This window comes from Pyrus communis, chromosome 12 (genome assembly GCF_041283825.1).
Source record: "Pyrus communis isolate YQ-2024b chromosome 12, ASM4128382v1, whole genome shotgun sequence".
Lineage (NCBI taxonomy): Eukaryota > Viridiplantae > Streptophyta > Magnoliopsida > Rosales > Rosaceae > Pyrus > Pyrus communis.
The window spans coordinates 16,226,644-16,246,375 of record NC_142576.1 but is presented as its reverse complement, the minus strand read 5'-3'; the positions used below and the strand labels follow the sequence as shown (position 1 = coordinate 16,246,375).

At 38.7% G+C, this 19,732-nt stretch overlaps 2 protein-coding genes across 2 annotated transcripts; one reads left to right on the top strand and one right to left on the bottom strand.

Annotated features, from left to right (window-relative positions):
• Positions 1-419: 419 nt before the first annotated feature.
• LOC137744434 (polygalacturonase-like) lies at positions 420-1,960 on the bottom strand. The gene is made up of 4 exons (XM_068484249.2): positions 1,538-1,960; positions 1,156-1,445; positions 750-978; positions 420-638 (listed from the first exon to the last, which is right to left on the bottom strand). Exons 1-4 carry the CDS (start codon positions 1,958-1,960, stop codon positions 420-422), a joined length of 1,161 nt encoding a protein of 386 aa, XP_068340350.2.
• Positions 1,961-14,467: 12,507 nt separating this feature from the next.
• On the top strand, positions 14,468-18,793 carry LOC148692389 (uncharacterized). Its single transcript, XM_088680926.1, has 2 exons — positions 14,468-15,703; positions 16,790-18,793. Exons 1-2 carry the CDS (start codon positions 14,468-14,470, stop codon positions 18,791-18,793), a joined length of 3,240 nt encoding a protein of 1,079 aa, XP_088537052.1.
• The last annotated feature ends 939 nt before the right edge of the window (positions 18,794-19,732 follow it).

Sequence of the window (19,732 nt, the reverse complement as noted above, 5' to 3'; positions counted from 1 at the left end):
ATGGTTTTCACCGAAAAGAAATAAAATGGCTTTGTAACAGTGTCGCTCGCCACTTAGCTAAGTTTAGTCTTTCAGTTGATACTTCTATAGTTTGGTTCGAGAAGTCTCTAATGCTATATGGGATGTCATCTTCCAAGACTCGTTTTGTAATTGAAGTTTTTTCATCAATATAATAGCATTTGTACTAATAAAAAATAAATAAAAAATATTTCCAATGCATGTTAAAAGCTAAGGAAAATTAATGGTGATGATTTCCAGTGTAATGAATTTGTATCAGCAACATAGAATTGATGGAGTTCTTGTCAACTTAACTAGCAATGAATAAATGAATGATCTTTATTCACAGAACATTATGTGTCTCTGTGTGTAGATAATCATCTGTACAAGTCTTTTGATGCCTAGATTTTTGTTGAATGCCATCACAAACAACTAGTTGGGTGTATAAGGCCAGAAGTCTTTCCAATTGCATTGCTACAATATGACTGAGCCACTTGCTTCTTGCAGGTCAAGCTCACGTTTTCGAGTTTTATCCCTCTGCAAGGATTTTTTGCACTGCAATCAAGATTTACCGCGATTGCTGTTGCCGATGTCCCTTGAATGTTTCGGAACAATATATCACTGACTTTCACACCCGATACCTATATGTTGAAGCACAATAGACGGAAATGTTTAAAGAGACAGTAAGTAGAGAGGAATTAAGGACGTACATTATTAACCGCATGTATATATTAAATGAATTAAGCTTATACCTGACCAGGGCAGTTGAGGTTGTGTGGGCAGTAATTTTGGTCTATGATAATGGGATTTTGGACATTGAGCATGACGACGTCAAGGAATTGGACACTATGAACAAACCCGTGGCTCGGCCTTGCCCAAGACTTAATCCTCAAACCATTTTGGCCACCCTTGAAAATTGCATCCTTCACTGTCACATTTTGAACTCCTTCCTCTTCCAAGTCTTTGCCCAAACTCCCTATGCTGCAATTACCGCACCCTTGTAAGCATAACCCTAAACTACTACTAACTATTTAGGAGTAATTATTGGTGGTCATTAAATGAATGGGGCCACATGTTAAAACTAGTCCATGTGTTATAATACAAGTCAACGTAAACTTATGTATAGATAAGCATGGCAAGCAACCACTATAATCTAACCTAATGCCGTGACTTGGTCCACACGATATATGCTCGATCCACAAGTCCTTGGTGCCAGGGCCAATTGAGACGCAGTCATCTCCCGTTTTGATGGAGGTGTCGAAGATTGCAACATTTCTTGACAATTGAACATGGATGCCATCAGTGTTGGGGCTATTGCCGGCGGCAATGATTTTGACCCCTTGAATGTGAACATCTTGGCACCCGTTTATAACAATGTGGTACATCTGGCTGTTCAACGACATCAGTCCGTCGATCCTAATGTTTTTGGAGTTTGTAAAACTCAAACTCTTCGATCCCCAGTCCGGAAAAAATAATTTAGTTACATGTATGACATGATATACTTCTTGAAAACCTTGACAAGAAAAAGGAAATTACTAACCGTTGCTCCGCTGGGGCAATCAGTGCTTCCCGCTAACTTGCATGCCCACAAGGAGGTGCCTTTGGCGTCAAGTCCACCTCCAATAATGGAAACGCCGGTAACTGTTTCGAAGCTTAGCCAATTGGCAGCTTGGCCAAGAATTTGGTAGTCAGACGAAGCGACGAGTGTTCCATCAATCCAAAAAGTAATACCTGGGCTTTTGCAGTTGTCACCTTTAAAAACCATAGCAGTCGGAAGCAAATACCTCCCTTTTGGTACCGTAATCGTACTGGAATCCAAAGAGGCACAAGCTGCACTCCACGCATCCATAAAAGCTTGGGTGGAATCAGTTACTCCATTGGGCTTAGCTCCGAAGCTCAGGATATTGAGAACTAATGTAGTACCCTCAGCAATAAATGAATGGTGTAAGATAAAGAGAATCATGATTGGTACTACGCTAGCTCTGGTAAAACAACTTGCAGACTCATCCATTTTCTTTCCCTTCTTTTCTGCGTGGAAGGGAGCGATCAAGAGAGAAATTAAAGAAGAGATTAAACGAAAACAATTAGGATGTCAGAATGCAACGGAATGTAGTTGAATATTTTTGCTAGAAGGTGGAGGTAGCTGTAGGAATTGAGAGATTGATGGAGAATAACTGAAGTATGTAGGGTATTTATAATCTTCACGGTGCATGCATTTATGCAATAACTCATTAAGCTAACTAGTATATTTTGTATATAAAATTATATACAAACAGGATGGTGTAGATTTCAAGTAAATTAAATTATTATATTAATTAGAAATGGATGCCTTTACATGGAAAGCATTTCTTAAGAAAGCTGCGCCGGAAATAATTAAGCCCACTATAATTTGATGCTCACGCTCTCCCCAGAAATTAATTACTATATTTGTATACGCGCGTCTGCTAATCAGTTACCATAGATATACGTTATATTATATTAGATTAAGCTTGTAAAGATTCGGCATCAATATTACCCATCATTTAGTATTTTTTGTCTTATAGCCGTTTGATTTGATTTTTACAATTATTTAATTTTCTATTCAATCTTTATTATTCATTTTTCTCATCATTCATAATTGCTGGAAGACTAAATTTTGAAACTAAATGATGTGATTGTACATGATTGAATTATTGCTTAAGTGTTGATTAACTTACTTATTTTCTATTGATGACACATCATTTAGTTTACAAATTTAACTTAAAATTTTAGTCTTCATAGAATTACCTTATAGTGCATCACTCTAATTATTTAATGAAAAAAAGTTTATAGCTTTAATATTAATTTGGCCGTTGGCTTGTTAATAAATCAACTCATCCCAAGTGAAATGTACTTAATTTCCTTCATGGCCACTCATTCCTCAGTGGAGTAACCCTAAAGAACACCGAGGGATTATCCAGAATTTATTGTGCCTTATTCAAAACCCAAAACACATTGTATTAGAATTATTTTTTTCTTCTTTAGTATGTTTGGATGAAGAAATTTAAAATTACTAAGAAATTTTAAAATGAAAAAAATTGAAATGACGGGATTTTATTTTCTAGAATTTGTGAATTTTCTTATTTGGTTAACTTAAAAGAATAATGTAATTGAATACGGAATTTGTTAGTTTTAAACTCTCAATTATAGAAATTGGGGAATGATACTTATTTACATGGAATTTAAACTTAGGAATTCTAAATTTAAACTTAGGAGGTCCCAAATTTCAAGTTTTCTTTCATGCAGAAATTCTAAATTTCTAAGTTTATGAATTCAAACAAGGAAATTGGTGCAAGTCAATTTATAAATTCTGATTTTAATCCAAATTCCAAGTTTATTTCTCTCATCCAAACATAGTGTAATTGTCACATCCTGGCTCGGGGCCCCCACCATATCCCAGGCTCGACTCCACCGTAGCACGATATTGTCTGCTTTGGGCCCCGACCACGCCCTCACGGTTTTGTTTCTAGGAACTCATACGAGAACTTCCCGGTGGGTCACCCATTCTGGGATTGCTCTCGCGCGCTACTCGCTTAACTTCGGAGTTCCGATGGAACCCGTAGCCAGTGAGCTCCCAAAAGGCCTCGTGCTAGGTAGGGATGAGAATATACATATAAGGATCACTCCCCTGGGCGATATGGGATCTTACACTAGCTCTGCATTTCTCTATTTTTATTTTATTTTATATAAGTGATTTTAAGGGATGAGCGACTTAAACAACAAGAACAATGGGCTCTATTACATGGTAATTTTTTTAACTATTTAAAGCTACAAATCACTTAAAAATTCACTATTTTTTTCTGTATTATCGCTTGCTCTAAAAAAAAAAAAAAAGCCAAACATACTAAAAAATTATAATTTAATTTGCGGGTGCGAAAAATGTGAAAAATTATGCAAACACTCATGCATGCATTCTCTACGCTTGGAGACATTGTCGTTTGAATTTTTAATACCTTAGAAACCCTCGTTAATAGTATTTCTAGGGTAGTTCAAAATAAATAAAAATTCATAAAAATAGATGTACAATTGTGAAAAAACTGAAAGAATATATAAACATTTGTGATTGCATTCTCCATACATAGATCACGGTTACATCTTCGTTTATATTTTTAAAACCCTCCAAACCCTCATGAATAGTGTTTTTTATTTGAGTGCAAAATTAATAAAATTCATAATAATTATTGTAGACGTGTGAAAAATGTAAAAATAATATACAATCACTCTAATGACAAGTTTTAGAACTTTCTTGAAGGGGTCAACTCAAAACACAGTCTTTGAATTCTTTTTGCTTCTTTAACTTTGCACTTCTCTGCTTCTTATTTTATTTTATAGAAGCGATTTTAAGGGATGAGTGACTTAAACACAAGAGCAATGGGCTCTAATACATGGTAATTTTTTATTTTTTTTTAACTATTTGAGCTACAAATCACTTAAAATTTCGCTTTTTTTTATCTTTATTATTGTGTCTTTCTTGTGTTTCAATGATCAAAACTCTGGATTAAGAATAACTAGTTAAAATGGCCTGTAAGTAAGGAGGGCAATAATTTAGTTCGGTGATGGATGTGTCATATTCATCCTCAAAAGTTATTTTATACCCATAACCAAAAGTTCACCATTCGATATTTTCCATAGCCATACATGCCGAGTAATGAATTCCTCATCAGTTAACGACTTGATCCATTTCACCAATGTAATAAATAAATTATATGCTTGTAATTAATATTTTAAAAAAAAATTAAAAAAAAAGATAATGGTACTCGTTAAATTGAACCTTGATAGTGTAATGCAATCACATTTAAGTATAACAACCTACCTTTGTAGTGCATTAGGACGCCCACTGCATAAATTTGAGCGTAGATTTTCTTTTTATAAATAACAATGTCATTTTGTGTAAGTTTAACATTATTATGTAACACTGGAATGTAAATTTGAAAAATTATGTAACTTTAAATAAATGTTCAAACTTACATTTCAAATCCATTCATTCAATTAATTATTCGAGAAATACTATACATAAAGTAATTATCTAAAAATTTAAAACAAAACACACAAATATCCAGTTACATCGAAAATTGTTCGAAAAACTAAAACAAAAAAAAATTAAAGGGGATTCGGCCACTAGAGAAAGTTGGCCACACTTCGGCCTATGTCTAAAAGTTATAATCTTCAATCGCTACAGATGCCTCTTGAAAATCAGAAATCACCAAAGTGGTATCTTCTGGATTGTCCACGTAAACAAAGTTTATCTCTATGGCTTTACGACGTTAATGATATTTAGCAACAACATGAGTGGGAGCTCAGTAAACTCGAGATGAATGGTCATTTGAACTTCATTGCTTCCATGGTGGTGGGAGCTTTGCCTTTATTCTTGAAGTTGGAAGCCTTGGGAGCGAAGGAATCACACTTCGGGGCCGAACTTCCTCCTTTAAGTTGGCTTCTGCTCTGTCGATCCTGGGCCCATGGTAGAGGGTTGGGACCCTTCTCATATCCATGATGCTTTGTGCATCCTTATGGGCCTCAAGATGTGTTGGCGTGGGCTTTGGGCACAACACTCGAGTCAATAGGTCTAACTTGATGACTCTTCATCAACAGATGGTTTTGCTTTTCAGTAAGTAGTAAAACAGAGATCAAATCAAAAAACTTGTTAAACTTGCCCTATATTGTTGTTGCATGACAACATTGATGGCATGGAAGGTGGAATAGGCTTTCTCTAGGAGATCGTATTCATTCAAGTCCCCTTACAAAACTTGAAAAATGATCGGATTCGACAAACTTCATATCTGTATTCGTTCATAGACTTAAAGTCTTGGAAGCATAAATACTGCCAGTTTTGTCTTGCTTCAAGCAAGAAGATATCTTTTTTATGATTAAATCATTCATCCAGAGCGAGCCATAAGGCTCATGGATCCTCGTTAGCAATGTACTTAGTCCGCAGTGCATCATGCATATGTCTTTAGATGAAGATCATGGCAGTGGCTTTGGTAGCTTTGCCAACCAAGTTATCCGTCTCAACTTCAATGGTAACTCTAAGACTCTTTGCAGTGAGGTAGAGCTTTATGTCTTGAACCACTTTAGGTAGTTCCTTCCAGATACTACTAGAGCGGTAAAGTCAAGTTTATTATGATTCAACATGTTGCTGCAAAGGAAGGAGAAAGAATGTGGTCAGTACTATAGGTAAAAAAACGTCCATAGTAAAAAGGTATAACATTCAAGGTGTAGAGACATGTTTGGTTTAAATTTAGCATGAAAAACTTTAAGTTTCACAGATGTATGTTGTATGAAAACTTTAGGTTTTTATGGTCCTATATTGGAAACTTCGAGTTCATAATTCCTGCAAAGGAACACACATATACAAGGCAATCTGTGTATAAAGCAAGTAAATTAATTAAATAAAATAGGTTAACAGAACACAGGCCCAAACATTGGACTACGGGTCCAAAGGGACAAACACAAGTAGGCAAAAAGCCAAAAACATCACAGAAAGCCAAACTACGCGTATGTTTGTTTTTTTTTTTTTTTTTTTTTTTTTGCACAAATTTGGTTCCAATAAACAAGAGGTGTTGGAATCAAATTTGTACATGCTGTAAGAGATGAGGATGCTTAAACTCATTTATCTATAAATGAACACACAAACGTGAGTAAGCCAAAGACCGGAGGGTGTGCAAGTCAAAAGTTCTTTGACAATTAGGTTAGTAAGCAATATTAAGACTCAACTAGTGGGCAAGAGAATAAGTGTGCAAAGATGGTGTTACCATAGATGAACCGTAAAAGGGTGTATTTATACAAGTCCAGGAAAGGATCTTTTAGGATAGTAAAATCCTCATTAAACTAGGAGAATATATCTAGGAAGTAGATGTTGCTAGATTAGGTTTCCGTATTTTGCGGAACAAGCACAGTCAATCTCAACGAAGTCGTCCGGCTTTGCCCACTAATTCCAAAACAGGATGATGCTAGCATCACTACTCCATTTAGTCAGCTCCGCATCAAAGGTTGTTGAGTCCATGAATGGACTTTTGATCTACGTGTATTCTGATACACCTTACTCCGACCACGAAAAATCAAGGTCGCACAAGTGCCCCTAACTATGTATTTGAAATGACTTGTTCCCCATGAGGATGGATAATTACCCAGAGACCATGCCTTTCGAAGTAAGTCGGAATATGTACCGTTTTATTTCTTCAGATGTGTGGCACCTTGGCTTCGTTCCTTATGAATTTTTGACACTTCGGATTTAGTTGTGCGATCCGAATATCGTGGAGAATGGGCAGCAACGATGAAGAATGTCATGTTGCTGGTGCACATTTAACAAAGGGCAACTTTTTGTATCATTGAGCAACTTCGACCTTCGGGCACACAAATCTCTAGGCAAGACTCTTCGAATTCAACAGTGAGATTTTCTAGCAACCTATCTTTAAATAGCCTAGCCTTGGCTTTGCTTTTCCAAATCCTCTCTTCTAAGACTCGAGCTTTGCCATAGACCTTTCATGCCTCAGTTCCCAAGCTCAATTTCCACTTTGAGCAGTCGATGATTAGGATTTGTAATAAAGAATTTTACCATATCCATATCTACCTTATCAAGCAAAGTTAAGTGAAATACAGATAAATCATAACCTTTCAATAGTCAACCTTGTTTCCTTTAATGTGTTCCATACATTCATCCCTTGCTGAACTATCGACTACATCCTCCTCGCAATCTTACCATACAGTTTCAACTTCACGAGGGTCTTGAGATTCTTTAGTGGGTTTATCTTCGTTGAAACCATCTTCGCATTGACCCTCATCAGGGTTGATGATCTTAGCCAAATCAGCTTCATAATATCCTTAGGAAAATTTGCATACTAGGGGTAAAAGGTTGTCTCCCCCAAAGAATTGTACTATTTTTGCCCTATTCATGGGACTTTGATAATAAAACATGTGCTTGCACATCTTATGAAAAATTATCTTTATCCAAGTCATTAATCATGTTAGAATAAAGCATTTAAAACTTTTCATCCATTGCTTCCTTATCATAGAATAATTTGTTAAATCGACAAATCTTTCCAAAGTAAATCTTACTCTAGAGTAATAAGTAATAGAGTAAAACACAAACGAATGAATAGGCCCGGGGTAGAGCTCGAAGCTCCCCTAGATAACATTGATTCAGAAAAACATTACCTTATAAACTTGGTTTTCATAAGGATTCCTGATAGGAGCATATTTAGGCGACTTACTTAGCTTGTTTTCGTGCATCTATGTTGTTAATTCATAGTTGTTTTAGTAGATTAAGCCATTTTCGTGTGTTTTTAGGTTCATATGGCTAAGGGAGCAAAAAGATGCATTTTGGAGCATTTTGGAGCAAAATTGGGCTTGGAATGGATAGCATATGATTGGAGCCAAAGTGTTGGACGAATTTGAAGACCTTGTATTCACTTTGGACATAAAACAAAGGGCCTAGCCCATTCTCTCTTAAACCAACCCCAAGGCCATGCATTTCCTTCCAATTCCAAAACCCACAATCACTTCAAAAGCCATGCAAATCCATATTCAACACCCTAAACTACAACCATGCATCATTACACCACCTTCTCCATCTTCATTCCACATGCATTTCAACTCACATGCACTCATCATCATTCAACCTAGTGTCACTCCCATACTTTTCCATTGTATAATTCATCCACATGCATCTTTAATCATTCACTCACAAGCTTTAACCAACAAACAAATCATCCAACACATGCACCCATCTTCATTGCCGTGGCTTTCCCCCTTAATTCCAGCTTCACAACCATGCACAACACATGCATTCCCACCCTTACAAGACCCTAATCATTCATCCATACAATCTTGCATAAACACATAATCATTCACCCTAGCTTTAATTCACATGCATTCACACACTAACAACAACTCAATGCCGTGTATTCCCTTGCCTTTCCACAACTTTTCCTAGCTAATTTTCACATGCATTCACTTCATCATTACACCACCACTCATTCTTTAAAATCCACATGCACATTCAATCATTCATTCAAGCCCCCTTGTGCCATGTTTCCCCCTTTGTTCCCACCCATCACATGCATCATCATCAAACAAACACTCAATGCCGTGGGTTCCCTTTGCTCCCCTTGTGCAATTCCAGTTTTCACATGTGTCCTAGCTGTTTTTCCATCATTTCTCCACACAAATGCTTAAACAAACAGCCATATGTTCCCTCCACTACCCCTATAAATACCCTAGCATTCATTCATTCAAGGAACATCTCATTTTCATACACAACACACCACAAACACTTCCATCTTCTCCCTAGCCGTGAGTCTCTCCATTTTCTGCACCACTCCTTTCCCTTTCTCCTCCATTTCTTCCATTTCCATAATCCCCCAATCCATTCAACACACCAACAACATCCCTTAGTCCTTGTGCTACAACGAAGATGAAGAGAAGAGGGCCTAAACGTTCATACAATTCACGTTTGAGTTGTTGGAATGTTTACGCGTTTCTTTGATTTCAATGTTTAAATTCAATTCTCTTTGTTTGTAATATGAGGAATGGAAGAGAAGAGTGCCTAAACGTTCATACAATTCAAGTTTGAGTTGTTGGAATGTTTAGGTGTTTCTTTGATTTCAAAGTTATGAGGAACTAAACCCTTTTTGGCTAGGGGTGATTTCAATACCATGTTTATTTATGTGATATGAATTGATGAATTCCGGTTATGAACTCTTGATTCGTGAATGCAATTGGCTTAACTATTTGATGATTAACTTATTTGTGTTTGTTGATTGAGGGTCGACACTTAATTAGCATGCATGAATATGTGGCTAAAGTTTAAGGAGGTTTCACATAATCGTTACTAACTTATACTTGAAAGTAGTAAAGGTCGCTTGTCACGATCGCGTTAAGTTTAATTCTTAGCATGAGTAACATGATGTCATAGTTGCAAATGCTTTGTCAATGCTTATGGTTTTCATTATTCTTAATGATCTTCGATTGTATCTCTATTATGATGACATGTAGGGAACTTTTGAGAATGTTTTGGGTTGTCGAATGATGCCATCCAATCCAATAATATAAGGAAAATCTGAGGGTTAACTAGTGATGTCACGGTTAATTTGGGGCATTGTCGTTCATAATTCAATGAAGGAATAACTGGAAATTGATTCATATGCATAAATATCATGTGTAGAGAAAGAACCCTTAGCTAGCTTCCCATCCATTCATTTCCGTCAAATCCATATTTACAATTTGTTTTGTTTCCAAGTATTCATTTTAGTTTAAATTCGTCCAAATCCAATTCCCCCCTATTTCGTTGAAGTCTTAGTCTTAATCTTTCTTATTTTTAGTTTTGCTTTCTTCGAGCATTAAATAGTGTTTTATATTGTGTTTTTATGTTTTTAAGTCAATTTAGAAGGTTTTAGCAAGCCCTCCTAATCCCCGGTCTAGAACGATCCCTCACTTATCCATTCTACTACAATTGTCAAACGAGGGTTTAATTTGAGTGTCAAGTAATTCTCGCATCAATTCCCACTACAATCATCGGAATACCACTTTACTTTGACACTAGTCTAGGCCCATGAAAACCTTTTTACGCCATACTTACTATAATGCATTGGTCGGATTAAGGATGAGAAAGTGATAAAACTTTACCCAGAATATCTTCTGGATCTCCTACTTTGATGAGCCTTCCTTCTTCTAAGCGATGTGCTACTTTTTTCGCTCCCAATTCCAGGTCTAAGAAGGGGCTTCCTCCCAAGTTTGAATTGTGTGCACATCCTCAGTGAATCTTAAACAAGAGTTTGTTAAGGACTTGGTCACTTGCAAGTGGATCAGAAACACTTTTGCAATCATTTTGTCATACCCTATGCGTCGAACCTGAGCGTTTCTGATTAGACTACTTAACTGGCTTGGCTAAGGCATTTCAAAGTATCGAAGCCCCATTGGAAAACAATTCCTCTTGAGGATTTCCAAGTCTAGATGTCTCATTCGGACTTGCTTAACATATGGTGCTATAGAATGTACTTGGCATAGTACGCTGGTACGAGATAAAAGTAATCGTACTTAGGGTCATAGCACCACTCAGATGATTCCCAAATCGCCATTTCGATCATCCGCTCAAATGGCGTAGAGGCTAGGTTTGAATGTTATAATCCACAACCTTTTGGTTGTAAAATCTTTATGGAAGTCGAATGGTGCATTGGACTTCCAGGTCAGGGGGCCATGTCCTTGTGTTCGTAGCTGCCCAATTGTAACCACACTTAATACAACTTAAGGCTCTCAACCTGCTAACTCAACACTACAAAATAGGCTTAATAAGATTCCTTTGACACTATAATTTTGAATTTTTAGACTTACTATTACATGAAGTTTCAAAAGTTTTGTGTTATTCAAGGAATTTTATGGTATTTCATGCACCGAAAAAGAAGAGAATGAATAAACATGTAGCAAATGCGAGTAACTCTGCAAACTCTTTTATTGAAGAAAAATAGGTGTTGACAAAGGGTGAGTGATTGAATACAAAAATGATTGCCTACATATCCCTAGGAATGGGAATCAAATCGTTGGCGTAGTTCAAAAAAGATAAAATGTAAAACATTGTCATTTGGTATCATCTTTGACTAGTAGCCCAAGGTGAGGCGATAAGGAGATGAGTTCTCTAGGGACTAGTCTATGCATAGACAGCAACATTTAGGCATAATATCACCTAAGCTTCACGATGTTCCATCGTTTTGTGATCGGAGTTCCATCCATGCGCTCCAAATTGTACGTTATTCTGCTTCCCACTCTGATGACTTTGTAGGGGCCTTCCCAGTTTACTTCCAGCTTGCCTTCTCTTGGTACTTTATAGTAAAACTTGATCTATTTTTAATAGGCTGCAAGTCGAACTTGATCGTATTCTGAATGTTATTCAGCAAAGTCGATATTAGACTTCAGAATTTTACTGTTTCCCAAGGTAGTCTGTTCTTCTATGTATAGGTTGGGCATCGCAATAACTTAGATTAGGATGATGGCTTCTATTTCATAAGCCATAGAGAAAAAGGTTTCTCTAGTTGCTTTTCGAGTGGTCGTCCGATTTACTGAGTCCGGCAATTCTTATGGCCAATTGCTTTTCTTTTTCAACGTTTTCTTCAAGCATTACAAGATGTTTTTGTTCGAAGCTTCTACTTGCCCATTGCCTTGCGGGTAACACAAGGTGAAGGTGAGGTGGCGGAAGCTAAGTTCCTTATACCAATCTTTGACTTCGGAACTGGTGAATTATAGTCTATTATCTATAAGTATAGTATGGGGAATACCAAAATGACATATAATGTTCTTCTGAACAAAAGACTTCACCACTGCCCTAGTGATCCTGGATAGAAGTTCTGCCTCAATCCACTTAGAGAAGTAATAAGTGGTTATTATCCAACATTCCTTATTTCCCTAGGCTTTCTTCAATGGTCCAAAGAGATTGGTGCCCTATTGCATGAAAAGCCATGCCCCTGTTAAAGTACTAAGTTCTTCAGCATGTTGATGGTTTATAGGGGCGTGCCTTTGACATTTGTCGAAAGTCTGAGCGCAATCTATGGCATCATGTTGCATGGTGGGCCAACAATATCTGATTGACAACGCCTTCTGTGCGAGTAATCTTATGCTCGCATGGTTCCTGCATACGCTAGAGTGAAAGGCCTTTAGAATTTGCAGGCCCATCTTCGGGGTGACACATAAAGTAGGATAGTCGATAAAGTCTCCCACGGATAACTGTGTATCCGGAGGCATTTGGACCAATTTCCTAGCGAAGCGATGGCCTTTAGGCAACTTCCCATCCTAGATGTAGTCAACCATCTCGTCCATCTAATTTTCCTATTTTCGATAATGGCTACTACCTCTAGTTCGGGTTAGTGAATGCTTGGGACTGCAAGGTATTCAAATGAGATCATTCACCGGAGTGCATAGTAGATGGCTGACACAATATTTGGTAAAGCATCATTGTGTCCATTCTCGCTTCTAGGGATTTGCTAAATCTCGTACTTGTTAAAGCTTTTAAGTAATGTCCCTGCCTTGGTAAGGTAAAGTCCCATTGTCGGATAATAAGCGGCGTAATTACCTTTGACTTAAATTACTGTCATCATAGAGTCGTAATAGACTGATAGCTCGTTGATTTGTAATTCTGTCATGATCTGTAGTCTGGCGAGACGTCCCATGTATTTTGCCTTGTTGTTGTTGGCCTTGAACCCAAGCTTCAAGGCTTGCTCGAGTATAGATCCATCCTGCGTCATCAAGGCCATTTTTTCTCTTAAGTTTATGTTTGAAGATCCATCCACATAAAGTTTCCACAGATGAGGATTCTTGGGTGTATTTCGCAGATCTACAAAGGAACAGATGTCTTGATTCGTTGGAGTGAACTCTGCCACAAAGTTCACGAGAACTTGAGTTTTAATTGATGTTTTGGGGTGATAGTTGATTTCGTGTTGCCCCCGGTTTAATACCTTTATTCGTGATTCAAGATGATGCATGGGATTTTGTAGGATGGACTGCAGGGGGATTCCGTCATATACACCACTCAAAGTGATTGGAAATACGCCAGAGTTTTCTAGTTGTCATAACCAATGCTAGGATGAGTTTTTTCATTTTCATGTAACATGTCTCTGGTTCAAAAAGAGCTTTTAGACACATAATACAACGACTTATGCTCCCCTAAGTCTTCTCGAATCAAAGTCACACTAATTGTACCATCAAACACTGCCAGATATAAGTACAAATCTTCTCTGTCAACCGGTTTGGACGGTAATGGTGGATTGGACATGTACTATTTTAGCTTCATGGAGGCTTTTTCGCAGTTATTTTTCAAGAGTAAGCCTTTTCTTTTCTTTATCGCAATAAAGAAAAGCCAGCATTTGTCCATGGATCGTGAAAGGAATCGGCTGACAGTTGATGTTCTCCTTGTCAAACTTTATATTTCCTTGATAGTTCTCGAGGACTTCATCTCCATGATCCCTTTGATTTTGTGAGAATCTGTATTTATATATATATATATATATATATATATAATGTATGCTATGTTGAGAGAACTTGCCATGTGACTTGGACAGAAGGAATACTGCATTATTCCTTGTCAGACAGCACGCCACCTTTACAGCAGAAAGAACCCATGCTCTGATGTGTTGCAGCATGGGCAGCGCCACCTTTTACAATATTTGTTTATTACATGCAATTGTTTAAATGCATGCGTGTATGTAAGATGTATATAAAAACATCAACTGCTATTACAGCAGTTACCAAGAATAATACAACAGAAATATTAAACTTAATATGGTATCAGAGCTTAGGCAATCCTTTGCTCTGCTCTGCCTTCACTCTTCCGCTGCTATACTGTGATCTGTTACTGCAGCAACCAGTGCACTGCAAACTGCACACTCGCAGAAGAACATACACAGCCATTAAGCACAGCCGCAGAGCACAGCCAAGCACAGCCACTGCACAGTGCACACTGCCTGCCGACATGGCAACTGATTCTTCCAGCAAACACACCAAATACGAAGATCCCAGCGATCCTCTTTATCTTCATCACTCTGATCAACCTGGAGCGATCCTCGTCACACACCCTTTGAATGACGAAAATTACTCCACTTGGAGCCGAGCCATGGTCATGGCCCTCAATGCCAAGAACAAGGAAGGATTCATCAATGGATCCATTAAAAGGCCCGAGTCTGCATCCACAAGTGAATTCCAACAGTGGACTCGTTGCAACAACCTCGTGAAATCCTGGCTGCTCAACTCTGTCTCGAAAGATATCGGAGCAAGTGTCATCTACAACAATGTTGCAGCTGATATTTGGAATGAGTTGAAGGAACGTTTCTCTCACACAAACAGTGTACATCTCTTCCATATTGAACAAGAGATACATGGAAGTGTTCAAGGAAATTTGAACATTGGTGCATATTATACCAAACTGAAAAGTTTTTGGGATGAACGTGATGCCATGTGCACTCTCCCAACCTGTACATGTGGAGCTGCAAAAGAATTAATGCAGTTTCAGCAAAGTCAGAAAACCATGAAGTTTCTCATGGGCCTCAATGAATCCTACGCTGCGGTTCGTGGGCAACTTTTACTTATGGATCCCCTCCCTGTTGTCAACAAAGCTTTCTCACTTATTATTCAAGATGAGAAGCAAAGAACAGTTTCAATACATGCTCCTGGAAGGTCCTCAGTCACCGACACTGCAGCTTTCGCCGTGCGGGATAACATGCGCAACTTTGGTAGGAATTTTTCTCCAAGAAATTCCCATCTAAAATGTGGTCGTTGTGATGCAACTGGACACACTTCAGATACCTGTCGTGCACACCTCAAGTGCGACTATTGTAATTGGAAAGGTCACACCATTGATCAATGCCGCAAAATGAAAAAGGCGAAAGACAACAGCAATAGGGGAGATTATCAGGATCGCAGGGGTTCCAATTCCAAGGCTAATCATGTTGATACCCAGCCAACGCCTCCAGCAACATTTTCTTCGTCCTACAGCCTCACTTCCGAGCAATATCACAATCTGCTTGCACTCCTTGATAAGAGTCAATCCAACTCCACATCTAATCATGTCGGTACCACCTCTACTATGAATAACTTGTCAGGTAGAGTTTTTTGTGCTTCTGCTCTCAATAAGGGAATGGACTGGATTTTCGATACAGGCGCCACAGATCACATGGTCTGCTCACCAAGCTTAATGACCACAAGTGTTCCGGTATACAATCGACAAGTGCACTTACCCAATCATGCACTTGCCGATGTCACACATATTGGCACAGTTCATCTCTCGAATGATCTCACCCTTCACAACGTGCTTTGTGTTCCATCATTTAAACTGAATTTAATTTCTGTCAGCAAACTTACTAATACCTCATCTTGCTTTGTCATCTTCACTGATAAAATGTGTCTACTTCAGGGCCAACGATCGGGGAAGATGATTGGGATGGGAACTGAACGAGAAGGACTCTACTACCTTGATAATGTGATGAAAACCAGGTGCAATTCAGCGTCAATTTTTGCCTCTCCTTCCCAGCTTTGGCATCAACGCCTTGGCCATCTTTCCAACAAGACCTTACGGCATCTCTCTACTTGCATTAAAATTTTGAATTTTTGTAGCATTGATGATTGTTTGATCTGTCCATTAGCCAAACAAACACGTGCTCCTTTTCCTTTGAGTTCTATCACCACAAAAGCTCCTTTTGAGTTAATTCATGTTGACATTTGGGGAGGTTACCATGTTCCCACTATCACAGGGGCACAATATTTCTTAACTATTGTGGATGATTTCTCAAGATGCACATGGGTTTATTTAATGAATCACAAATCAGATGCACGATCTTATCTCATCACTTTCATCCACCTTGTTGAAACACAATTTTCCACACGAGTCAAGGTTCTTCGTAGTGATAACGGTCCAGAATTTTTTATGACCCAATTTTTTTCAGATAAGGGGATTCTCCATCAAACAAGTTGTGTCTCTACTCCCCAACAAAATGGGGTAGCAGAGCGCAAACACCGCCACTTACTCAATGTTGCTAGAGCCTTACTTTTTCAATCTCATCTTCCTAAGAAATTTTGGGGTGATGCTATCCTCACTGCCACTTATCTCATAAATCGGACTCCCACTCCTCTTCTTCAAAGCAAATCACCCTATGAAATACTTCACCACAAACAGCCAGCGTATGCCCATTTACGAGTGTTTGGTTGCTTATGTTTTTCTTCCACCCACCACCATCGTCCCACAAAATTTGATGCAAGAGCCACACAGTGTCTTTTTCTTGGGTATCCATATGGCACAAAGGGATATCGAGTTTACGACCTTCACACGGGTAAAATCTTTATCTCCCGTGATGTTATTTTCCATGAACATGTGTTCCCTTTTTCATCTTCTGCTGCAGTTTCACCACTTGTGTTTCCACATACTCAAGATACTGCCTATGATGATCCCATCATTCATCCGTCCATTCTACCGGAGCAGGATTCCATCGATCCATCCTCTTCTTCGCCGGTGAGTCCTGTTTCGGTTTCATCTCCTTTTCTTTCCACCTCACCACCTCGGCTTAAACGACCCACTCATGCACCTGGTTATCTTCAACAATATCACATCGACATCAACCTCCCTTCTCGGTCCGTCCCTTCATCTCACTCGGCGTTGACCAAAGTACCAGGTACTCCTTACCCTTTGTCTGATGTCCTCACATACGATCGTTTATCTGCTCGACATCGTGCTTTCACCACTTCCATTTCAGCTGCCACAGAACCCAGCTCATTCTCACAGGCTATACGCGACCCTCACTGGCGTTTCGCTATGGAAGAAGAACTGGCAGCCCTTGCTGCGAATAGGACATGGTCTCTGCAACCACTGCCCCCTGGCAAGAAGCCAGTTGGATGTAAATGGGTTTACAAAATCAAATTTCGCTCCGATGGATCCATTGAGCGATATAAAGCACGCTTGGTTGCCAAAGGTTATAGCCAAATTGAAGGCTTAGACTATCGAGAGACCTTTGCTCCGGTTGCAAAATTGACTACAGTTCGTCTACTCCTTGCTGTTGCCTCGGTCCAACAATGGCACCTTCACCAGCTTGATGTTAATAACGCTTTCCTCCATGGTGATCTTGAAGAAGATGTCTACATGTCCTTGCCTCCTGGTTTCGGACGAAAGGGGGAGACACGAGTTTGTAAACTTCATAAATCTTTGTATGGGCTTAAGCAAGCCTCTCGTCAATGGTTTATCAAACTCTCTTGTGCTCTTCGAAAGGCCGGTTATCAACAATCCAAGGCAGATTATTCATTGTTCGTCCGAAACCATGATGGTAAATTCACTGCCCTCCTTGTCTATGTTGATGATATTATCTTGGCAGGAAATAACATACAAGCAATTGAAGATACCAAGTCTTTTCTTATGAAGCAATTCAAGTTGAAAGACCTTGGCCAATTAAGATATTTCTTGGGCATTGAAATTGCTCGCTCTAGCAAGGGGATCACCCTCTCACAGCGAAAATATGCCCTTGAAATACTTGAGGATGCAGGTCATCTTGGCGCAAAACCAGCCACCTCTCCTATGGAGCAAAACTTATCACTCAGAAAGGACGAAGGACAATGTATTACTGATCCTTCCTCTTATCGACGACTTGTTGGGAGACTAATCTACCTGACAATCACGCGCCCTGATTTGGTGTATGTTGTCCATACTCTTAGTCAATTTATGGAGAAGCCTCGAACTCCACACTTGGAAGCAGCCCAGCGAGTCTTACGATACGTTAAGCACACACCAGGGCAAGGTATTTTTCTTTCTGCAAGAAGTCCAATTCAATTGAATGCTTTTTGTGATGCGGATTGGGCCAGATGTCGAGACACACGACGTTCTACCACCGGATACTGTGTATTTCTTGGAGAATCTTTGATCTCTTGGAAAAGCAAGAAACAAAATACCGTGTCACGTTCTAGTGCAGAGGCAGAGTATCGTTCAATGGCAGCAACTTGTTGTGAAGTCACTTGGTTGAAATCTGTTCTACAAGACTTGGGTATCAAACATAAACGTCCAGTCAAGCTATATTGTGATAATCAAGCGGCACTTCACATCGCTTCGAATCCGGTCTTTCACGAAAGAACCAAACACATAGAGATTGACTGCCACCTTGTACGAGAAAGGGTTCAAAGTGGAATGATCGAGACATCTCACATCTCAACCATGAAACAACCAGCCGACATCTTCACAAAGCCACTGAGCTTATACCAGTTTACGACTTTGCTTTGCAAGTTAGGAATAATCAACATTCATTCCAAACTTGAGGGGGAGTGTTGAGAGAACTTGCCATGTGACTTGGACAGAAGGAATACTGCATTATTCCTTGTCAGACAGCACGCCACCTTTACAGCAGAAAGAACCCATGCTCTGATGTGTTGCAGCATGGGCAGCGCCACCTTTTACAATATTTGTTTATTACATGCAATTGTTTAAATGCATGCGTGTATGTAAGATGTATATAAAAACATCAACTGCTATTACAGCAGTTACCAAGAATAATACAACAGAAATATTAAACTTAATATGCTATTATATTATTATTACATGATGGGGTTGCTTTTATAGTATATGTGTGTATATATGTATATGTTATTAACTGATTAAGGTTTGCACATGTTGGTCAAAAACGTGATGACCAAAAGAAAGAATGGTATTTTTGCAGTATTTGAAGAGATGGATGAGTAGGACTACTTGGAGAACAATCCAATTTAACTAGAGCTGGCAAACATATTTTCATCTTTCCTCATTTGAGTGACACCTCCACCTTCTATTTGATTCTTGAACATTTAAAAGCTTGTGCTTTGCAAGAAGATGAAAACCTCAAGCCATATCTATTAGCTAGTTGTACCTACCTTATTTGTTCTTCTCTATCAAGTCAACAACTCCTCTCCAATTGCCGACTTTCTTTTTCTATATATTTACCTGATACTTAATCACTAAGTCTTGTGTAAGTATAAATAGGGACGTCAAGAGCTATAAACTCTGGTAAGAAACGAGAACAGATAAAGAGAGGTGGCAGGGATGAGAAAAGGAAATAAAGGGTCATCGAAGAAAATGGGTCTGCATCATGAAACAAACATCCTTTCTTATTTAGCAACTTATGACATGCAAAGATTTAGTTAGGGTTAAGGAAGATGTCATGGTGTGGAGGAAATAGTTGTGTTTGAGTTTTCCCAATCCGAAAAATGATAAGGGCCAATTATACGCTGCTTATAT

Excerpts from the sequence above, each read along its gene's own strand:
- LOC137744434 (XM_068484249.2), bottom strand. The coding sequence starts at position 1,960 with ATGATTCTCTTTATCTTACACCATTCATTTATTGCTGAGGGTACTACA. Across the intron at positions 1,446-1,537 it reads ATTGCCCCAGCGGAGCAACG|AGTTTGAGTTTTACAAACTC; the intron begins GTTAGTAATTTC and ends TGGGGATCGAAG. Across the intron at positions 979-1,155 it reads GGACCAAGTCACGGCATTAG|CATAGGGAGTTTGGGCAAAG; the intron begins GTTAGATTATAG and ends CGGTAATTGCAG.
- LOC148692389 (XM_088680926.1), top strand. The coding sequence starts at position 14,468 with ATGGCAACTGATTCTTCCAGCAAACACACCAAATACGAAGATCCCAGC. Across the intron at positions 15,704-16,789 it reads TAATGACCACAAGTGTTCCG|GGATATCGAGTTTACGACCT; the intron begins GTATACAATCGA and ends TATGGCACAAAG.